This window comes from Pinus tabuliformis, chromosome 4_2, assembly GCF_031772625.1.
Source record: "Pinus tabuliformis cultivar Carrire ecotype Pingquan chromosome 4_2, CPIR1, whole genome shotgun sequence".
Taxonomy (NCBI): domain Eukaryota; kingdom Viridiplantae; phylum Streptophyta; class Pinopsida; order Pinales; family Pinaceae; genus Pinus; species Pinus tabuliformis.
The window spans coordinates 713,625,187-713,644,371 of record NC_142304.1 but is presented as its reverse complement, the minus strand read 5'-3'; the positions used below and the strand labels follow the sequence as shown (position 1 = coordinate 713,644,371).

At 36.0% G+C, this 19,185-nt stretch overlaps 1 protein-coding gene across 1 annotated transcript; it reads right to left on the bottom strand.

Moving 5' to 3' along the window:
• Positions 1-9,252: 9,252 nt before the first annotated feature.
• LOC149171505 (alpha terpineol synthase, chloroplastic-like) lies at positions 9,253-18,764 on the bottom strand. The gene is made up of 10 exons (XM_089427479.1): positions 18,434-18,764; positions 18,099-18,283; positions 17,915-18,027; positions 17,211-17,416; positions 16,927-17,012; positions 10,699-10,809; positions 10,403-10,609; positions 10,148-10,286; positions 9,780-10,028; positions 9,253-9,657 (listed from the first exon to the last, which is right to left on the bottom strand). Exons 1-10 carry the CDS (start codon positions 18,692-18,694, stop codon positions 9,358-9,360), a joined length of 1,857 nt encoding a protein of 618 aa, XP_089283605.1. The 5' UTR covers positions 18,695-18,764; the 3' UTR covers positions 9,253-9,357.
• Positions 18,765-19,185: the final 421 nt, after the last annotated feature.

Here is a 19,185-nt window from a genome sequence, read left to right as displayed (position 1 = left end):
GTATGTTTTTTAGGTTTTTGGAAGTATTCTAATGGACAAACTTATTCTTCGATGTTTAGATTAAGGGGATGTTAATTTTTCAGATGATGAGATGCGAAGATGCTAATTTTTCATGATGAGATCCACGGAACGTCAAGGGGATTCTAAATTTTCGGATGATCAGATTAAGGGGATGAGATTGGCACTTTTTAATGCATATATATGTGTTTATTTTTATTTTTTTGGGAAAGGATTGACTGCAAGGATTCTAATTTAAGGGGATGGGATTAGCACTTTTTAATGAATATATATGTGTTTATTTTTTATTTTTTTCCGAAAGGATTGATGAGCTGGGGTTCTAATTTCCCTAATTCTCACCAAAGGATTGATGAGCAGGGATTCTAATTTCCCTAATTCTAAGGATGATGAGATTAAGGGGATAAGATTAACACTTATTATTGCATATATAATATATATTTTTCGTTTTTGAAGTATTTTGATGGGTAGATTTTTTTTTGTGATTTTGAGGTTAAGGAGATTTTAAAATTTTAAAATGGGATTTTAATATGCAATTTTTTTAGCATAGCTTAAGTAATAAATGAAATGGTTTTTTTAAAGCATTTTTTCTGTTCAAAATCTAGTACATATTTTTAGGGTTGTTTGATTTATAAAAATGGAGTTCCTAATGCGTTTTGTTAAGGGTGATAAATCTATTTATACATTCAAAAGTGTATTTGAAACAACACGAAATCACAATCTCACTGGAAATTGTGTTATCTGATTCAAGTTAAAAATTAAAAATCATTTTGTTTAATAGTTAAACTACACCATTTTTTTAATTGGAGATAATATTAACATAGTTGTAATGTACATAGGGTATATACATTTAAAAAATATAATTTTATAAATACTTTTTAATTAAAGATTTATTGAATAAAAATTAGTTGGAAGTCAAAAGTTTATGTATTTTAAAGAAATTTTGTTTGAGGGATTTTAAAATATTTTTAATAGATGGAGGCTAAAAATTGAAATGACGAGGATTGAATTTTTAAGGTGGTTAGGGTAAATTTCACTAGGCTGGCATTTTATAGGATCTAGGTTTTGGTAACTCATAGTTTTGCCTATGGTATTTTCATGTAATTAATGGCAGAAGTGTCCTCATACACACAATTTTATTAATCAAGAAAATAAATTACATAATAATTTTGCAAGAGTTTACACACACTCCAACACACTTGCAATCAGGAGAATGAATTATATATAAGCTTAATTTCCTAACCTATTCTAGTTATGAACTACTTATTAAATTAACAAGTGTCCGTTTACAATAAATGCAATTCTAATCAATCTACTAACTCTACACCTAAATTGGAGCCTAAGATACGACATTATTCTAGATGTCATATCTTTTACAACAATATTCTATTTCTAAGTGTCACAAATATTTAATTAAATATTCTAAATAAATATATTTTCTATCGTAACTTTGTGAACTATGAATTTTGTATTTTGGATCATCTAACATTCCCCCCTATGATCCAAAGATACATTACAACAGATACCAAGTTCATCTCTGAACTTAGTAAATTTGATCCTCCTAAGTGGTTTTGTGAAAATATCGGAGACCTGATCTTCTGAAGAACAATAAACTGGCTTGATGACGTCCTTGGAAATGAGCGATCTAATGTGATGATACTTGGTGTCCACATGTTTTGTTTTGGAATGAAAAACTGGATTCTTGGCAAGCTTTATGGTTGACTCGTTGTTGATGAATAATGATGTAGCTTCTGCTTGTGGAATGTCCAAATACTAGGCATGAGATTATGTACAGGGATCGAATGACTGGGCTCGATATGAACATGGATAGGATGATTTGCTTTGATACTTGTTTCCTCCTTGGCTGGATGATGATCTTCAGCAGCATTTAAAGGCTGTTGTTCTAATGTGCAAGGAGGGCTTTCCTCAACATTTTCAAAAGGCAAATCATAAAAATCAAATTTAAAATCGTGTTTAAAATACAATATACACAACAAAATTTTATGGAAGAGAAAGAACATGACCTCTTGGATGATAATCCAGGTCAAAAGCCTGATCTGCTCATATATTTCTTTTGGGTTCATTTCTCCAGCGGAGTCTTTATTATGAGGATTATGTGGAGTCGCCAGGTGGATAAATTAACTTTGAAGGGTCTGATCTCTGTCCACCAACACAGACCAGAGCTAAATATGAAATAAACTTGAAGAAAAAGGGGATTTTCTTCAGGAAACAAAATATTTTGAGATTTTTTGAGATTTTTTGATTTTTTGGGATTTTTCAAAACAAGTTTAAGACTTATTCGAAAGGCAAACTGATCAAAAATGGGGATTTATAGCAATAAACAAATGATTGTCCCCAGCGGAGTCGCCATTATGTTATCACTCAGGTTGTTCCCTTTGACTCCTAAGGGAATACGGCCGAGGTAACCACAAACCAATCTTTGGACTGCAGGTCCTAGCCTACCAGCAGTCAGAGAGGGCTCTCTCTTTAGGATTTAGCTTTGTTTAAGGGATGATTTTAGGCTAGATATGATGCACATGGGTTTTGTTTGAGTTTGGTGGGATGGTTGATCTATTCAAGCAGAGTTGGCATGCAAAGTGTAAGAAGTTCAAACCATTGGGCATGGAGTCAATGAATGTGAACTGAAGGATGTGTTTTCCTTGGCAGAAGAGGGGAATATGGAGCAGGATAGCTACGCATGGCACAATGATTAATGCTGGAACAAGGATGAAATGGAGGTCAGGGGATGAGAGGCAATTAAGGATCTCTCATCCAGCCAAAGAGGGAAAGTGGATGAAGGCTAAATAGGAGCAATGAAGAATTCCTAGACAGCATTCATATGAGAAATAGCTTAAACATGATCAATTAAGTATGCATATTCATCACTAATTCAGAGGAAAACATAGAAAGTTACAAGAATTGAGCACAAAGGGCATGAAAACCATTTATGAACTATTCCTTCTTCCTGCAACTTAGATTATGATATATAGATGATACAGATACATATAATCTAATAAACAGAGGGAGGAAAGACTTATTGGACCATGAGCAAGCACGAGAATTCCATATCAAGCTCTTCAGCCATTGAAAGCACAACCAGCCAGTTTAGATGCAAATATTCTAGCAATCTTTGATTACAGAAGTTCTTAAGCTTACAACACAAGTCTAGAATGAGAAATACAACCAACCAACCCTTTTCACAATGCATAGGGTGGTATAAATAGAGAAAATATCTAAAAAAATATCTACAACAGCAGATCTGAGACAGATCTGAAGAAATAAATGCTTCTAACCTAACATCTGTTGAAAATAAATGTAAAAAATATCTACTTGAGCTGCGCAGGAAGCAACAGCCATAAGAATGAATAAATATTGGTCCTTGCTGCAATGTGCTGGCAATTTTGCCATAACTGCGCCTTGAATACTGAAGCGCTGCCCATATGTGTCTTCATACACTGCTTCTGCAAAATTGGGCCTGGAAACACTTGAACTGCCTCTTTTAGGCGGTTATGTTGCTGCTAAGTGGCTTTAATGCCCATAACTGTGATCTGGCGGGCTTTGATGGCTCTGAGCTGCTTTTTTTGACTTTGTTTGGGGCCTTTACTGCCATCTGCCTCGCATTTAAAGTCCTCCGCTGATATTTTTCACCTGATACACTTTGCCGCTTCACTGATACTCTTTTAATTGAATCTGGGCTTTATCTTTCCTCTGATACTCTTGAAACTGTCAAATCGCCCCTTTTTTGCCCTTTCAAGGCAAAAATAACTGCTGCAATGATTTCCGTGGCCTTTGGAATGCTATCGGTGCTTGGCCAATCAAATATCAATCATCCATGAAGAAATCCTGCAAAAAATGGCAGAGGAAGGCTTGCTGATAACTGTGCTGGGCCGTGCTGGCTTCATGGAGCAATACCGGGCTTTGGAGTGATCCAAAATGGCTTAAGAATGCATCATTTCCTTTGACTGGGCGCGTACAGGCATACGCATGAAACAATGAAGAAATGGGCCTTTTTTCCTTTACAAAGGAAAAGACCAAATTGTATGCAAAAACCGTGAAAAACGCAGGCGGGAGTGGCACTGTAGATTAGATTAAATCCTGGCCGTTGGATCTAGCGCGGGCAGATCCAACGGTCAGGATTAAATCGCAATATCGCATATCGGCGGAGGACTTTATATATATGCGAAATGCCGATAGCGAAATGGATGGAGCGATGAATTCTGGACCGTTGATCTGGGATGTGATCGGACGGCTGCGGTGCAGTCGGCATATCGGCGATCGGCGGGGACGGGGTGCGCGCCATATTTTATTGCGATGCGATAAGCGATCGCCGATATCGCATCGGAGAGGTTGGGGGTATGTATTGGGGGCCCAAACTTTGCGATATGCCGATCGCCGAAATCGCATCGGCGGTTTTGTAATCGGGACCCAATATATATTGCTTTTAACACATGACTGCCCCCTCCCGACTGCGATATCGCATCGGAGGGGGTCCAAAAGGGAGATTTTGTATTTGGAGCAAGGCTTTAACACTAAAGGGAGGCTTTGTGAAATCGGAGGGGCCTTTTTAATGTTTTGAAGGGATTCTAAGGCATCGGAAGGGGTCCGATAGCCTAAAAGATGGGTTTTAATGCTTGGAAGGAGTCCAAAAGCATTTAAGAGGAATTTTATATGTTGTGAGAAGGGTTTTGAGCCTTTAAAAAGGTTAAAACATGGTTAATGATGGTTTTTATACATTTGGAAGGGATTTTATGCATAGGAATGAGTCCTAATGCATTTGGAATATGGTTAAGGAGGAAAAAGAGGGTTCTTGCTAAGTTTCGGGCAAACTTAGCAATTCCCAAGCATAATTATGGTTATTTTTCAACTAGGGGGAGGGGATATGTATATAGGGGAGTTATTAACATTGTTATAGTAAGGGGAGGGGAGATAGATAGGGAGTTACATAATAAAGTTAGTAGTTAACATGATAATGATAAGAAAAAGCGCTAAGTATGTAAATCTTAGGCTATCAAGGAGAAATGAGACTTGTAGAGGAAGTATGGACATTCCTTAAGTAAAGCAGATCTTTACCAAGGCAATTGATATGAAAATGATGAGACTAAGAGATATCAAGCAGATCTTGACCTCTTTTAGGGAAGTTAGTGAGTGATTTGGGGAAGAGGAAGAAGGGGGAGTTAAACATGCCTTGCTTGTGCTGCTCCAAATGGAAAACTGCCTCATACTTGTGATCTGGATAGATATAACACTTGAAAATATGAAATGGATCACAAATGATCATTCAGCCACCACAAAACTACCTACCCGGCCTACTTACCTAGCATTTTATCTTCTTTTTGGTTTGGGTGCACTTGAACTTGCAAACCCAGCTTTTCAACTTTTTTTTTTGCTGTCCTCCTATCTAAAACGACCCTTATTTCTTCCAGGGGCTCAGATTAAGCTGATGAGCGCCCTTGCTTCTCTACCTATCTACAAATCTGCCAAGATTAAACAGTTTGGACAGATATTCATCTCTATATTCTAAAACATGAAATTTAAACCTAGGGAAGCCAAGATTAAACTGTTTGGCCTTCCCTTAACTGAAACAAAAATGGCATGCCACATCAAATATGGAACTTTTACAGCATGGAAAAGATGAACATATTTGGCACTTCCACTATCAATCACGAAATGTGAAAACCTATTGCAATAGGAGGCTAACAGCATGTATGGTGGAAAACCCTTCCCACTGCTCAAAATTGTATTATATGCTGAAAAAATTATACACGGATAAGATTACACCTATAATTTGTAAGAATCAACTTTTTCCATAGTATTTTGACATCTATCAGACAGGGAACTGTTTCTCTCTTAGATCTATGACTACCATTCACTGAAGGCTCCCATGATTAGAGATCCTCACCCATATCCCATTGGACTATCCAACTCCTATTGGATGGAGACTTTATCAAATTAATGTATATGTTGAAGCCTCTATTCCTTCACTTCGTCCACGTGAGCCTCGTTTCATATATTTTCATACCGGACTCATAAACTTGCTCAACATGCCCATGATTAGAGATCCTCACCCATATCCCATTGGACTATCCAACTCCTATTGGATGGATACTTTATCAAATTAATGTATATGTTGAAGCCTATATGCCTTCACTTCCTCCATGTGAGCCTCGTTTCATATATTTTCATACTGGACTCATAAACTTGCTCAACATGAGCACTGCTACAACATAGCATCAAATCTCAAACAAATAAAAAATTTGCAGCACTAGATGCCATCAAAACTACACACAAAATCTCCACACAAGCTGCAAAACAACCCCTCAAAAATCTACTACAATCCACACATCAACTCCTCACTCACTACATAAATATGATGGTTGAAACATACTTTAGCTCACTGCTGCTACAACTGCAAACTAATTCAGAAATTCTACACTAGACAACACATGCAACTTGCACACAATTCTTTAATCTCACACTCACTTCACACGCACAACTCAATCAACCTTACTAACAATGAGATTTTTCCAATATGTAGATGAACTCAAGTGCTTAACTCAACAATTAAACAAAACTACTCGGCATCACAACTATGTTCATATGCTTGATTTGATCCAGATTTAGCTCATTGACTCAATCAACCACTAACTCCAGTAGCTCTTTTTAATATTTTCAACTTTAATCAACTTTTAGAGGTCCCATGAAATTTTGCGATCATAAACCGAAAAGTTCCAATCAAGGATGTTGCCTCAACACAAAAATTAGCTAAGCAGAGTGAGAAATATGAAGGAAAACTTGTGAAAATCCTTTAGTCACTCCCATAACACTGTATCCATGTGACTGGGCCTATAACCACTCCCATAGGTTGCTCTTCCAGTGACTGGAGCCTTCCAGCCGCTCCCACAGGGTTTCCTCCATGCGACTAAGGCTAATCTAAGGTAAAATATCAATCCTTCAACCCTGAAACTATGCCAACTAATGGAACATCTTCCTCATCTCTTGAACACTCCTCCAAGCCAATGCATCAAGTTTGTAACTAATGAAATAGTCTAAGAACAAGTTAATGACATGCAAGAACTATTCTTCCAACCTTAGTACTAAGACCAACAACTCCAGCTCCTCAAGCAGCAACCATAACATGTGAAAACACCTCCAGGACCTGTAGCAACATATTTGATCCTTGTAACAACATATGCAATTCCTGTAGCAGTAACATCATGTCATACAACTCCCTCCAACACTGATATAGGCACCTCCAACACATACAACCTCCTCTCATCACATGTAGCAACAATCCAATGTCTCCAAGACATGTAGAGACATATGCAACATCTAGAGCAGTACTCCAACCACTTGCAGCAACAACATCTCCAATCAACACAACATGTCAACCTCAAACCAACATCACATCACCTCCACTAGGTCTAGTCATAGGTATGTTGAAATCAATGCCAACTAACAAGACAATCAATCCAATCATCCATCACAAAGCACTCATCACATATGCATATGACCCAAAACACCAAGAGCTTGTTTACATCAATGCCAACATTACAACTCCAACTCTTCCATCACCAGGTAACCATTGTTTGCACTAATTATTTATTCCAACCTCCATTTTTCCCTCCAACCATTTCCAATCATTTTGGATAAAAACATTATGTTTTAACAGATACCCAAGTACTTGAAACCATCACTAAAACTGACTTTTCTAAAAAGAAAAAGCTTACAAGATTTACCTTCATCCTCGTCTCTTCCCCCTTTTACATCAATTAGAGTTATGGTTCCATTTGTTTAACTTGGATTATTTTTTATCTTCATTCAATAGATGTTGTCTTAGGAAACCTCTATTACAACGTGGATAAACATATAGAATAAGTTAAAAGGTGTATAAACTCATTTCTTTTTACAAACTTCTTGTTATAAAAAGAGAGATAAATAAAAACATAAGAACATTGTGATGCAGGTCCAAATTAAACTTGCTGACCCATAGTTCCCAGTTCTCTGTCCGAACCCAAAAAGGAACTTCCTTCAACCCTATATAATCAACAAATCATAGTGGGAGGAATTGAAAGGGTTATACCCTTTCAAACCAAATCAACGCGATCCCTTTCTTATATACTTGGACCATATGCAAGGCACACACTTAAAAAAAAATGCCCTAATATTAGACTCAACCCCTTTTCTTCTTTCTACCAGCTCCAAAGGTTCTCTTTTAAACTTATTGTGATCATGCCTTGGATCAAGGCTTGTAAAGGCCTAGTTAAACTTATTGTGACCATGCCTTGGATCAAGGCTTGTAAAGGCCTAGTTTCTAAAGACTGACCTTTCTTTAATTGCTTGATCTTCGATCCTCTAGCTAAAGCCTTTGTGGGCTAGCCCACTTACTCTCACCACTTCTGTTGTTCCTATGCCATTTGAGTCCAGTTAAATAAGCCTGATACAATGTTAAAAGGGACAAAACAAGCCCGCTGGTTAAAGACATCTGGGTGGGACCTACTCGATCCTCCGCTTTAGCCCGCTCTCGTTATCCCGGTGCAATAGGAAAAAGGTTTTAGGAAATCCTTCGGGTAGAAATTCCCAGGAAGTACCCACTCAAGTCCCACTCAATGACTTTGACCTGCTTACGATAGCTTGACGCTACACATAGGCGAGTCAAAAAAGCCTCCGGCCATGAAACCTCTAGACGGGGTCCACTATGTCACGGGACCTAAGATTCAACGTCCCACAAACAGCCACACATAGATCTAATTGCAGATCCGACGGATCTCATACACAAATATCGCACTTCTCTTTGATCTATTCAGATCCTGATTAAAGAAATGTTGGCTGTGAAGATTCTAGCTACAACATTATATCGTTTCTGATGGATCCTGATCTGTGCACCATGCAATGCCCTTAAAACGAATAGTTCTCACAATACCAGATTGCAGGAGCTTTAACAATCTAGATCTAGCCTTACGGCTCTGATATTATGTTATAAAAAAATTGGAGGAGATTGTAAAAGCTATTGCACATATAAGATAAATCACACTCACAATATTTTATTTTAATGGTTACATATTTATGGTATATAGATCACTGACTAAGGCACATTTAAATCACAATTACAATTTATACATTAAAAAAATAACACCTTTTGGAATTGGAATAAAGCTGAAAATCTCATATTTAAAATAAAACTAGAATTCATAATAACAATTTACAACCACACATAAAAACATTACTTCAACCAAACCCTGTAAAAAACTTTCAATTGTTACATATATCTCATCGCTAATGGTTACATATATCTCATCGTTAATATAATGAGGCAAAACCACACTTTAGATATTTTATGTGTGGTTACAGAGGCACGGGCTGCATGACGGTTTTGATGACCAAATTCTTCATTTCATTGGTGGCGACACCGATTCCATCTCGATATTTATAGCCGTGAAGGAAAGTTCTGGTTATGTTAAATGCATGTTTCTTGGAAGAGATAGGAACTTTAGTGTCTGGTTTGAGAAACTCCCAATTTAATTCTCTGATTAACTCATCGGCCATGGCATTGATACAATTGACAGCATCTTCCTCTGTTAATCCGGGATTCTCTTTCAGGTAACATGATATACATGAAGCCTCTTCTCCACGGGCCCTGTCTGCCTGCATTCGCCATGCCAAAGTCAGCATTATCAATTGTATTGTAATAAAATACTGTTAAAATTCAATGGCTCAATGGATTGCAAAACTTCTTCAAATTTCATTTGGTTTGATATTGGTCGTACCTGGTAACAGCGAGTGTCACCATTAAGTCGAAGGATGCCAGATGCCAAGCCATAGAATTTCGATGGGAAATCAATTTCCTGCAGGATGTGCTCAGGAAGGGGAATGTCCAATGTGAGGATGGGTTGCAATGTGGCTATGCGATAACCAAAACTAACTTTTCCATTTTCGTAGTACTCCTCAAACGTTGGCAGACAACCATTGGAGATCCACTCTGCTTCTCTCATATACGCATCAATATAGGCCTCCAACTGCACATGCACAGGCAAAGCAAATTAAGTTATTACCCACCAGTCAAGTGAAATACCTGGCCATACCTAGCCCACAAATAAATATATATATATATATATATAATCTTTCTTGTCCATACAGCCTGTCGAACATAGTTGATTGTATCTCGGCCTTGAGACTTCTCTGCCTCTCGTGCCAGTTCATTTACGGTTTCATAAAACACCATGTACACTCGTTTCATGTATTCTGGAAGCCGCTCTGTCGCTGACGGATCCCATCTGATCATAATGCAATTGTAAGCACAAAATTTAGTCAAATCAATTGGACGTTGCTAAAGAGGGAATATAGAGGGAAGAAAATATTGTTTTAAAATTTGTTCACCACTGGTTGCCACCTCTTAATCGCCGCTGTCAAGAGTTCGAGCTCTTCCATGGTTCCAAAGGTGTCATAGATATCATCCAGAACAGTAGCAACATGACATATTTTGGCAAAGCCGAGTCGGAATGCAGAATGGTTAGGATCAATTGCAAAGCAAGAGGCGAAAGTGTAATATTCCACGTGGCGATGCCGCGCAAAATTCAATTGAGAGAAACCCGAATTCACGTTATTGAATATTTGAAATCATTAGACTATTCGCATCCAGATTTGTGAGCAAAGAAGGAGAAAATATAATTCAAGGACAGAGTTCATCACCTGGAGATATGTTTCAACTCTCTCTGTTGTATCGAGTGAAATATATTGAACTCTAATTTTGCAAGTTCTAAAAGCTTTTCGGTATTCATATATGGCATCCATGGCATCCTGTAAACAAAAATTCAACTAGTGTCAACTAAACCATTGTGACACTAAACCATTCGAAAACAGAGTTAAAAATACTATAGGGAAACTAAACCATTCAAAAAAAAAGTTCTATGTAAGTTAGAGACCAATGTCTCACTACGTAACAAGAATACGAAAAGCATTATTTTTATTCATGCGAAATAACTAAAGTCTGATACTGGAAAAATAAGTGCGTGCAACGATGAGGATACCGAATAGGAAAATCTCAAAATAGATTCCTCTACCTCAATAAGATATAAAACATTTGGTCTTCGTGGTTTGAAAGTAAATTTGCTAAATGTTAGCGTTGTATAAGCAATTTAAATATAAAAGACAGGCTTAATCCACATGGATGGCAGAATTCTTTCCGAATGGTGGTGGTATGCTAATAATTTATAAATTTCGCATTCCATACATGTGTGAATTTAATATCTTTCTATGTTTTTGTTAAGTTGTAATTTTATTTTATTTTTAACCCTATAGTTTATCAAATTTGGCGTCATATGTTAATAATTTACAAAGTTTGGCATTTCATACGCATGTGAACTTAATATTTGTATAGTTTATTTGGTAAGTTGTAATTTTCTTTTATTTCTAAAATTTTAAAATAACATAGAGAAATTTAATTTTTTTATAAATAAAATTTATTTATAAAATTGTTTTATGAATTATTTTAAAAGTATTTATAAATAATATCAAGGAAGTTATATAAATTAAAGGGTTAGTAAATATGAATTGGAAACCAAAAATTTATTTCATAATACATTTCACAACATCTAAACATATATACATTCAAATAAACTTGTAAGAAGACTTTTATCCATGGAGAATCACTCCCACTTTATCATAGAGATGCTTAACTTGTAAATAGTTTTTGGCTAATATCATAGCTTAGTAATACCAAATTCTCAAATACCCAAAACTCATTTTCATATGACATTCCTTTTGATTAATCAATTTAACTAAAAGGGAAAAAAAAAAAAGGCATAACTACTTTTGAAATAAAGTTCAACCTTTAACTTGTGACTATTGCTAAGAATATTTAAAATATTCTATGGATATTAAATCCCTACCATCCATGTTATATTTATTCATAATTAAATTAAAATTCTAGAATCTGTATTAAAAAATAGACACATGTATCGATGCAAACAATAAAATCAATATACTGATATAAATAAAATTTATTTGTATGTCTTAAGATGTGGTGATCATTTGGGAAGTGCAACTAGGAGAGAGGGGGAGGCCACACTTATTTGTGTTGGACCAGCTAGATTTGCTCATTGTCCCTCATAATATGTTAGCATGTGGTACAAAATGTAGACTCTATCTCTTGGAGTTATAATCTATATTAATTTTTGACAATCAACTACTCTAGTTCATGATGGGACTTTAATTCATGGCACTCTAATTATTTTTTCCTCAATCCTTATCAACATTCTCCTTTGAACGTGGCAAATATATGTCTTTGAACTTCTTTGAGTTAGATTGGGGGAACATTCCTTTCTATTTGTTATCTATTTACCATGTTAATTTTTTCTTTTCTTATGGGTTTTTTGCGTTTAGATCTACCCCTTGCGACCTCATACCTCTTCCCCTATCTCTTCTTTCAAGCCTGCGGGTTCTTTCTCTAACATCACTCCTTATTTCCTCTCATTTTGGAGCCCAATATGAAAAGGGAACCATCCCGATGTAGACAAGGTTGTGGAAGTTGGGGTTCTTCTAGTAGCTTGCAAGCTGTTATGAAACCAGCTCAAGAAAAGATAGAAAAGAAAGATCAACGCCTTAGAATTCAGCCTCTTCGAGGGGGCAACCTCCTTTACATTACATAAATGAACAATTCTTGGATGATACAAATGAACATACCTCCTTTCTATATATAGGAGTCTAAGTGGTCCCAATACAATCAAAGCCTACATAACAATAAGGTCGTGGGTTCGTCTCCCACTGTGGTCACCATTTTTTAAGTGCATGTAGTATTGCCAACATTTCCTTCTCATAAATAGCTTGCTTTAGATTTAGCAATAAAAATACTCGGTCGCCTACATCAAATTTTTTTTCACTATGATGTTGATATACCCCTTGTTTCATTTGATTTTGCACCGAAGTGGCGTTATCCTTTAAAAGTTGGAGAACTTGTTGTTGATGCTCGATGTGATCTTTCACTACTTGAACCTTTTTCCTCTTGATATGTCCTTCTATCTTTAGAGTTTGAGGAGTGGTAATTTCTTCCAATCCTTTACAAGATATGGTCGGATTCATTTCTTGACGCTCGATGTGATCTTTCACTTCTTGAACATTTTTCTTCTTGATATGTCCTTCTATCTTGATAGTTTGAGGAGTGGTAATTCCAACCAGTGAATTACAAGATATGGTTGGATTCATTTCTTCTTTCTTGATTTGATCTTTCACTTCTTGCACCTTTTTCTTCTTGATATGTCCTTCTATCTTGAGAGTTTGAGGAGTGGTCATTCTTGCCAATAGTTTACAAGATATGTTCTGATTCATTTCTTCTTTCTCTGGGGTCAGGTCCTGGCATATATCCTCTTCTTTTGATGTTTCTTGATCATTTTCTTCCTCCTCTTCATACTCTATGTAAAATAATTTCTTCTCAGCACACTTATGACCTTTAGTGCATTTGCTGTCACAATTGTAACAAAGCCCCTTTCTCTTTTTTCTTCCAATTGTTGTGGTGTAACCCTTGTAGGTTGTGGAAGGCTAGGAGAAACAACACGTCCATCTTTAAAGTTGTGAGGGGTAGACTTCCTTGTTGCCATAAATATGTCAGAAATCCCTTTTACTCTTTCCAATTGTTGTGGTGTTGCTCTAAGGAAGGTGTTGCTCTTTGTATCCTCATAATGTGTTATCATTTCCTCCGTGAAAATTGACCACGTAACAAGTTTTTTACGAGAACAAAGCCCTTTGTACCATAAAAATTGATCTGGTTCTAAATATGAAGATGCAATATATACCTTTTGTAACAGTTGTACACCATGTATATCAAAATATTGCTCCATCTGAAGTATCCAATTTACCGGATCCTTGCCATCAAACTTCCTCATCTTGCTTTTTCTTGGTTTTAGGAGCTCTACCTTGAAACGACTGTAACTCTGTCCTTTCAGATCTTTAAGTTCTGAACTTGTGACCTGTAGTAGCTCCATGTGTCCTCTTTCCAATGCCACAAGTCTGATCCAAATTGGATTCTCCAAGAAAACGTTATGCACAATCTCCCGCAGTGACCTAATTATAGACTAGTTCAGTAGAGCGAACTTGTATGAAGTGCCACGTGTCACTGTTTCAATCTTTGACTCTGAAAAATATATAAACCGAAGCTACAGTCCGTCCTCTTTCTGTACCTTCTTACGAAATTTCAATCCGATGCTCAGAAAGACAGTTATGACGATTTTCCCCAGGTCACCTGTTTTGAGTGTAATTCAGGAGTCTGCAAAAAGACCAACTTCCGCAGATCATATCTCTGACAATATTGCGCGAAAAGCTCTGAAATTCGGACCCAAGGTTCAGCGCCAATTCTTCTCAAATGGGTTTTGTTTGCGACTTCTGAAACGTCACAGAAAAAAAGTTATAGCGAAAATTCCACGATGACCTGTTTGGAGCAGCGAAACCCTAGAATCCGAAGCTCTGATACCAAATGTTATGAAACCAGCTCAAGAAAAGATAGAAAAGAAAGATCAACGCCTTAGAATTCAGCTTCTTCAAGGGGGCAACCTCCTTTACATTACATAAATGAACAATTCTTGGATGATACAAATGAACATACCTCCTTTCTATATATAGGAGTCTAAGTGGTCCCAATACAATCAAAGCCTACATAACAATAATATTGTAGGGCACAACAGTAACAATGGTGGGCTTCTATGTGGCATAATAGTAACAATATGGGCACTACATGGGTACATCAATATAATAAGTGGGTTATACTAATAACAATAAGGGGTTACACTAGTAGTATAGGGGCCTAACACAAGCTCATGGATGGGCCTAATCACTGACATTGCTATACCATCTACAAAAACTACTCGAGGTGCACTAAGAACTGGCGAGGAAATTATGAATTAGAGGGATTATCATTCAAACTTTGACTTTTTGGTTGTTGTGGTGAACTAACTACTAAAGATTGGTAATACCCATGGTCATCTAAATCAATATTTCTACACTAACATTCAAACTTTGACTTTTTGGTTGTTGTTGTAAACTAACTACTAAATATGGTTAATACCCATGGTCATCTAAATCAATATTTCTACACTATTGATCTACATTGGCAACTAAAATCATTGTTGGAAAAATTCTTGCAAAGGAATGACACCAAGGCCAAAACCTTGTTGATGTTAGATGAACTTCAATTACGATTCAAGGTCATGAACACTAATTGGTTGTTGTGGCTTGCGATTACACCAAATCCCGTAGAAATTAGTAAACTTCCAAACCCATAACATTACTGTAAGTGTGAGGTGAGTCCCATGATCCCAGGGTGGCAATTAGTCCATGTGATAGATTTTGAGGGGTGGGGTGGTTTGTCCAAAGTCCCCTCTCTAATGTAACTTAGGGGAATCAAACCTATGGCACCATGTTGAGGTTTGACATTACACTAAAACCCGTAGGAATTAGTAAACTTCCAAATCATAACATTACCTTGAATGTGTGCTTAGTCCCATCTTCCTAGGGTGGTGGTTAGTCCATGTGATTGATTCTAAGAGGTGAGACAATTAGTGCAACGGAAAATTTAGCTTGTTGGAAAGGTTTAGGCTAGATAGCCTAGCCAAGTTGGTGGTGGACGCCTTGAATTCTTCATAGTCCTTTGCATGTTATGATTTCCTATTCTTTTCTAGTTTCCTCATTTTAATTGGCCTCTTAAAGCTGTAAATTTTTTTCTAGCTATTCCTACTTAAAATTTTGTTTACAAGCCTTCACCTTATCAAATTTCTTTATGGTATAGACATAACAAATTCTATGGAGGTAGAACCTTTAGTTTTGCCAATAATCTCTTTTCCCATTAGCAAACCAAAGACTAATAAAGATCAAGACCATATATAATTTATATTTTAAGTAATGCTTTTTATTAATCTTTAAAAATAATATGCTTTTGTGTTGATTTTAAAAACCATATTTAAATATATTTTTATTATTTTTAATTATATATATATATATATATATATATTATTTCAATAAATTAAATATTATATGAAAAAAAGATATTGGTTTATCAAGTTTTTATTCTTTTTCTTATAAAAATATGTCTTTTAAATTTAATGATGTTTTTTTTTAAATATGACTATCAACAAAATATTGTGAAATTAATAAGAAAAAAATATAAATATTATAAATATATTTGTTATAATATGTGTTTAAGAATTTAAACTCAAAATAAATTATTCACCAAACCATTCAAACTAAAATATTTTAATATTAAAATAATATTATAAAAAATAAATAAATTAAAAAACAACAAACATTATTTAATATCTAACACTTCACCATCCAATTTATAAACCTGCATAAAGAATTTCAAAAAAATAAAATAACAAAACTCAAACGATCTTAACCATATAAATTTAACATACAACTAAAGGTTTATGAAATGAAATAAAATAAAATAAAAATTCCATAGATTAAAAAAAATCGATATGTAATTTTCTAAATAAAAGTCTAACTTTTTATTATCATTTTTTTAATACTTATTTTTTTAATAAAAATACTACAACATATCCATCTTCAAAAAATAGAATAACAAAACTCAAACCATCTTAACCATATAAATTTAACATACAACTAAAAGTTTATGGAAAAAAAAAAAAAAAAATTCGATAGATTAAAAAAAAATCGATATGTAATTTTCTGAATAAAATTCGAACTTTTTATCATAATTTTTTTAATACTTATTTCTTTAATAAAAATATTACAACATATCAATTTTCACCTGAAATCTATTAAAAACCTCTACTTCTATCAAAATAAATAAAGTCTATATACAGGTAAAATATTTACTTGTGCATATAAGTTTAATGCACTAAAATATTTACTTCGACCTATAGAGTTGAAGGCACGGAAATTAAATGGGCGGCGAAGTAATTGGCTTACTCATCATATCCAAATGCGTCCATGTAGTGCCTTGCTTCCAGTCGTGGAAGATTTGTATGCCAACCATACTCCATAACGTATTCTATCTGCAACCACAAAATTCAAATTATTGTAAATAGCTCAATGCACGGATGTCAACGTTTCAGATGTAAACGAATTGCTCCCTGGGCACTGGAAAGACCTAATTTTTTGAAAAATTCTGTCAGGAATCCGTCAAAAAGATTGACTCCCAAAGAAATTTATTACCGAATTTTAATTGCTGGTTATCAGTCTCCCTGCCTCACCTGTCGGGAAAGACTGGATACCGGAATCCTTTGTAGAGACTCTTTTAAATATATCGTACAGATCTCAGCGTCTTCCAGAATTTTCTCATTTGGAAACGCAACGAGGGAGGCACGAAATAGATTGAGTATACTTCTCATCTCTCCTTCTGTTTGAATGGAAGAACTCGGAAGCTGCCCCTTCTCGTCTTTAAAGTGTTCTAGCACACCTGACATTAATGGATTATGTATTATCAAATTCATGTCTACACGTAGATGCCAGCTGGCTGCTATCATAAAACAACTTGATAGCTACTGCTTTAACCTAAATGTGTTAGAGTCATCACTGCGGTTACACCAAAATTTGAATCCACAGGTGTTAGTAAAGGCACATAGGTAGTAACGATTGCTGTTAAATCAAAACTCGTAAGTGTTAGTAAAGACACATCGCTAGATTTAAGCACATGCTGTTGCGATTAACGGGGAGCACAACAATCTCCCCTTCAAAGTGAGCCAGGTGCGTTTCAAACTCAACACCTTTGGCTCTGATACCACTTGTTGGAGTCACAATTGCCGTTACACCAAAAACCGCAGGTGTTAGTAAATAGACACATTACTAAATTTAAACACATGCCACAAAACACACGGGAGCGTTGAATCAACATTGCCATTAAAAAAGAGCACAACAAAAGAAACAATATACTCCTAAAATGCGGGGATTTAACTACCTGAAGAGACAGGGTATCCATGTAGTAAAAGAGTTCGAAGACCCAACGCTGTTGAGTTGAGGTCGCTGTTGACACTCTCTCTCCCACAGCCGATGCCTTTTTCGCTCCAATAACTGTACGTGAAAACAAATTCTAATTAGAATCACGTGCATGCAATATATTATAAATAATGATGATAACTGACCTGTGTACATAATCCAGCGCTGATTTTATCTCAGTTTTGAAATGCCTATCGATTCTTAAACGTTCGATGCTATCGACCATCGAAAGGCGTGAAAGCAGATCATTGAGGGGAGTGATTGATACCCCATCTTCAATTTCAGTGAACATGTCTTCCACTTCGCTAATAAGTACGTCTCTTCCACTTCGCTAATAAGTTTCTCTGCACGTTCATGGTATGAAGCGCCTGACCCATATACAATATTCAACACACACACTAAATATAAAGGAAAAGCGAATTTATTTCATTAGTTTGGAAAGAAAGGAAAATGCATCTAGGAGTCCAAAGAAGAAAATAACCTCACAAGGCGTGGAGAGAGAGTGTATGAAATCGTGGTCCCAGAGGTTGGAATGATGATTCGCTATGCGTCTCTTTACACCATCATCAGATACAGGGTTTGTCAAACACATGGTGATGGAAGCTGTGAAGGTTTTCCGTCGTGTGCACACTGGTAGAGTTGGGATTGTTGTAGGGAAAGGCTTAAGGTGATGAGCAGAACTGATCAACGTTTCGTGAAGGCGCGATTTGGAAGCCAAGGGCGCGACAGAAAGTAGAGCCATTGGAATGGAATTAAGGAACTAAAACTGTAGACGATAGGTTTGGGATATGGAGCAATTCGAAGTAGCAAACTTAAATTTATGGGGGACAACTCGATCCTGGTAACCACCCAATTATTTAAAGATAAATAGATGAAAAATTTAACCATAAATGTCACTGTGATGAACAGTTAGCCTAATCTGTTGGAAATGGTAATTTCAAACTGCAGATCTTTTTTCTGCGATGCGATCGCAGATCGCATATCGCACTTTCCCTCGTCACCCTTCGCTGCATTGTTGTATTGTCTGCAATGCGTTATTTGCGATGCGATCGCATATCGCAAATCACATGATTTAAATGTTATAGAGGCGGTGGCACATCCTCTCTCTTCTTGCGATGCGATGGTGTGATAAGCCATGCATTAAATTCCAGCAAGATATTTTCAACCGTGTAATAAATGATATTTACTAGGGTTGGTAAATGTAGGTGAAATCTTAAATTTTACTATTTTTTA

Coding starts and splice junctions, on each gene's coding strand:
- LOC149171505 (XM_089427479.1), bottom strand. CDS start 18,694: ATGGCTCTACTTTCTGTCGCGCCCTTGGCTTCCAAATCGCGCCTTCAC. Junction 17,013..17,210: donor TATCCAGTCTTTCCCGACAG/GTGAGGCAGGGA, acceptor TTGTGGTTGCAG/ATAGAATACGTTATGGAGTA. Junction 10,029..10,147: donor TCAACTATGTTCGACAGGCT/GTATGGACAAGA, acceptor GTGCATGTGCAG/TTGGAGGCCTATATTGATGC.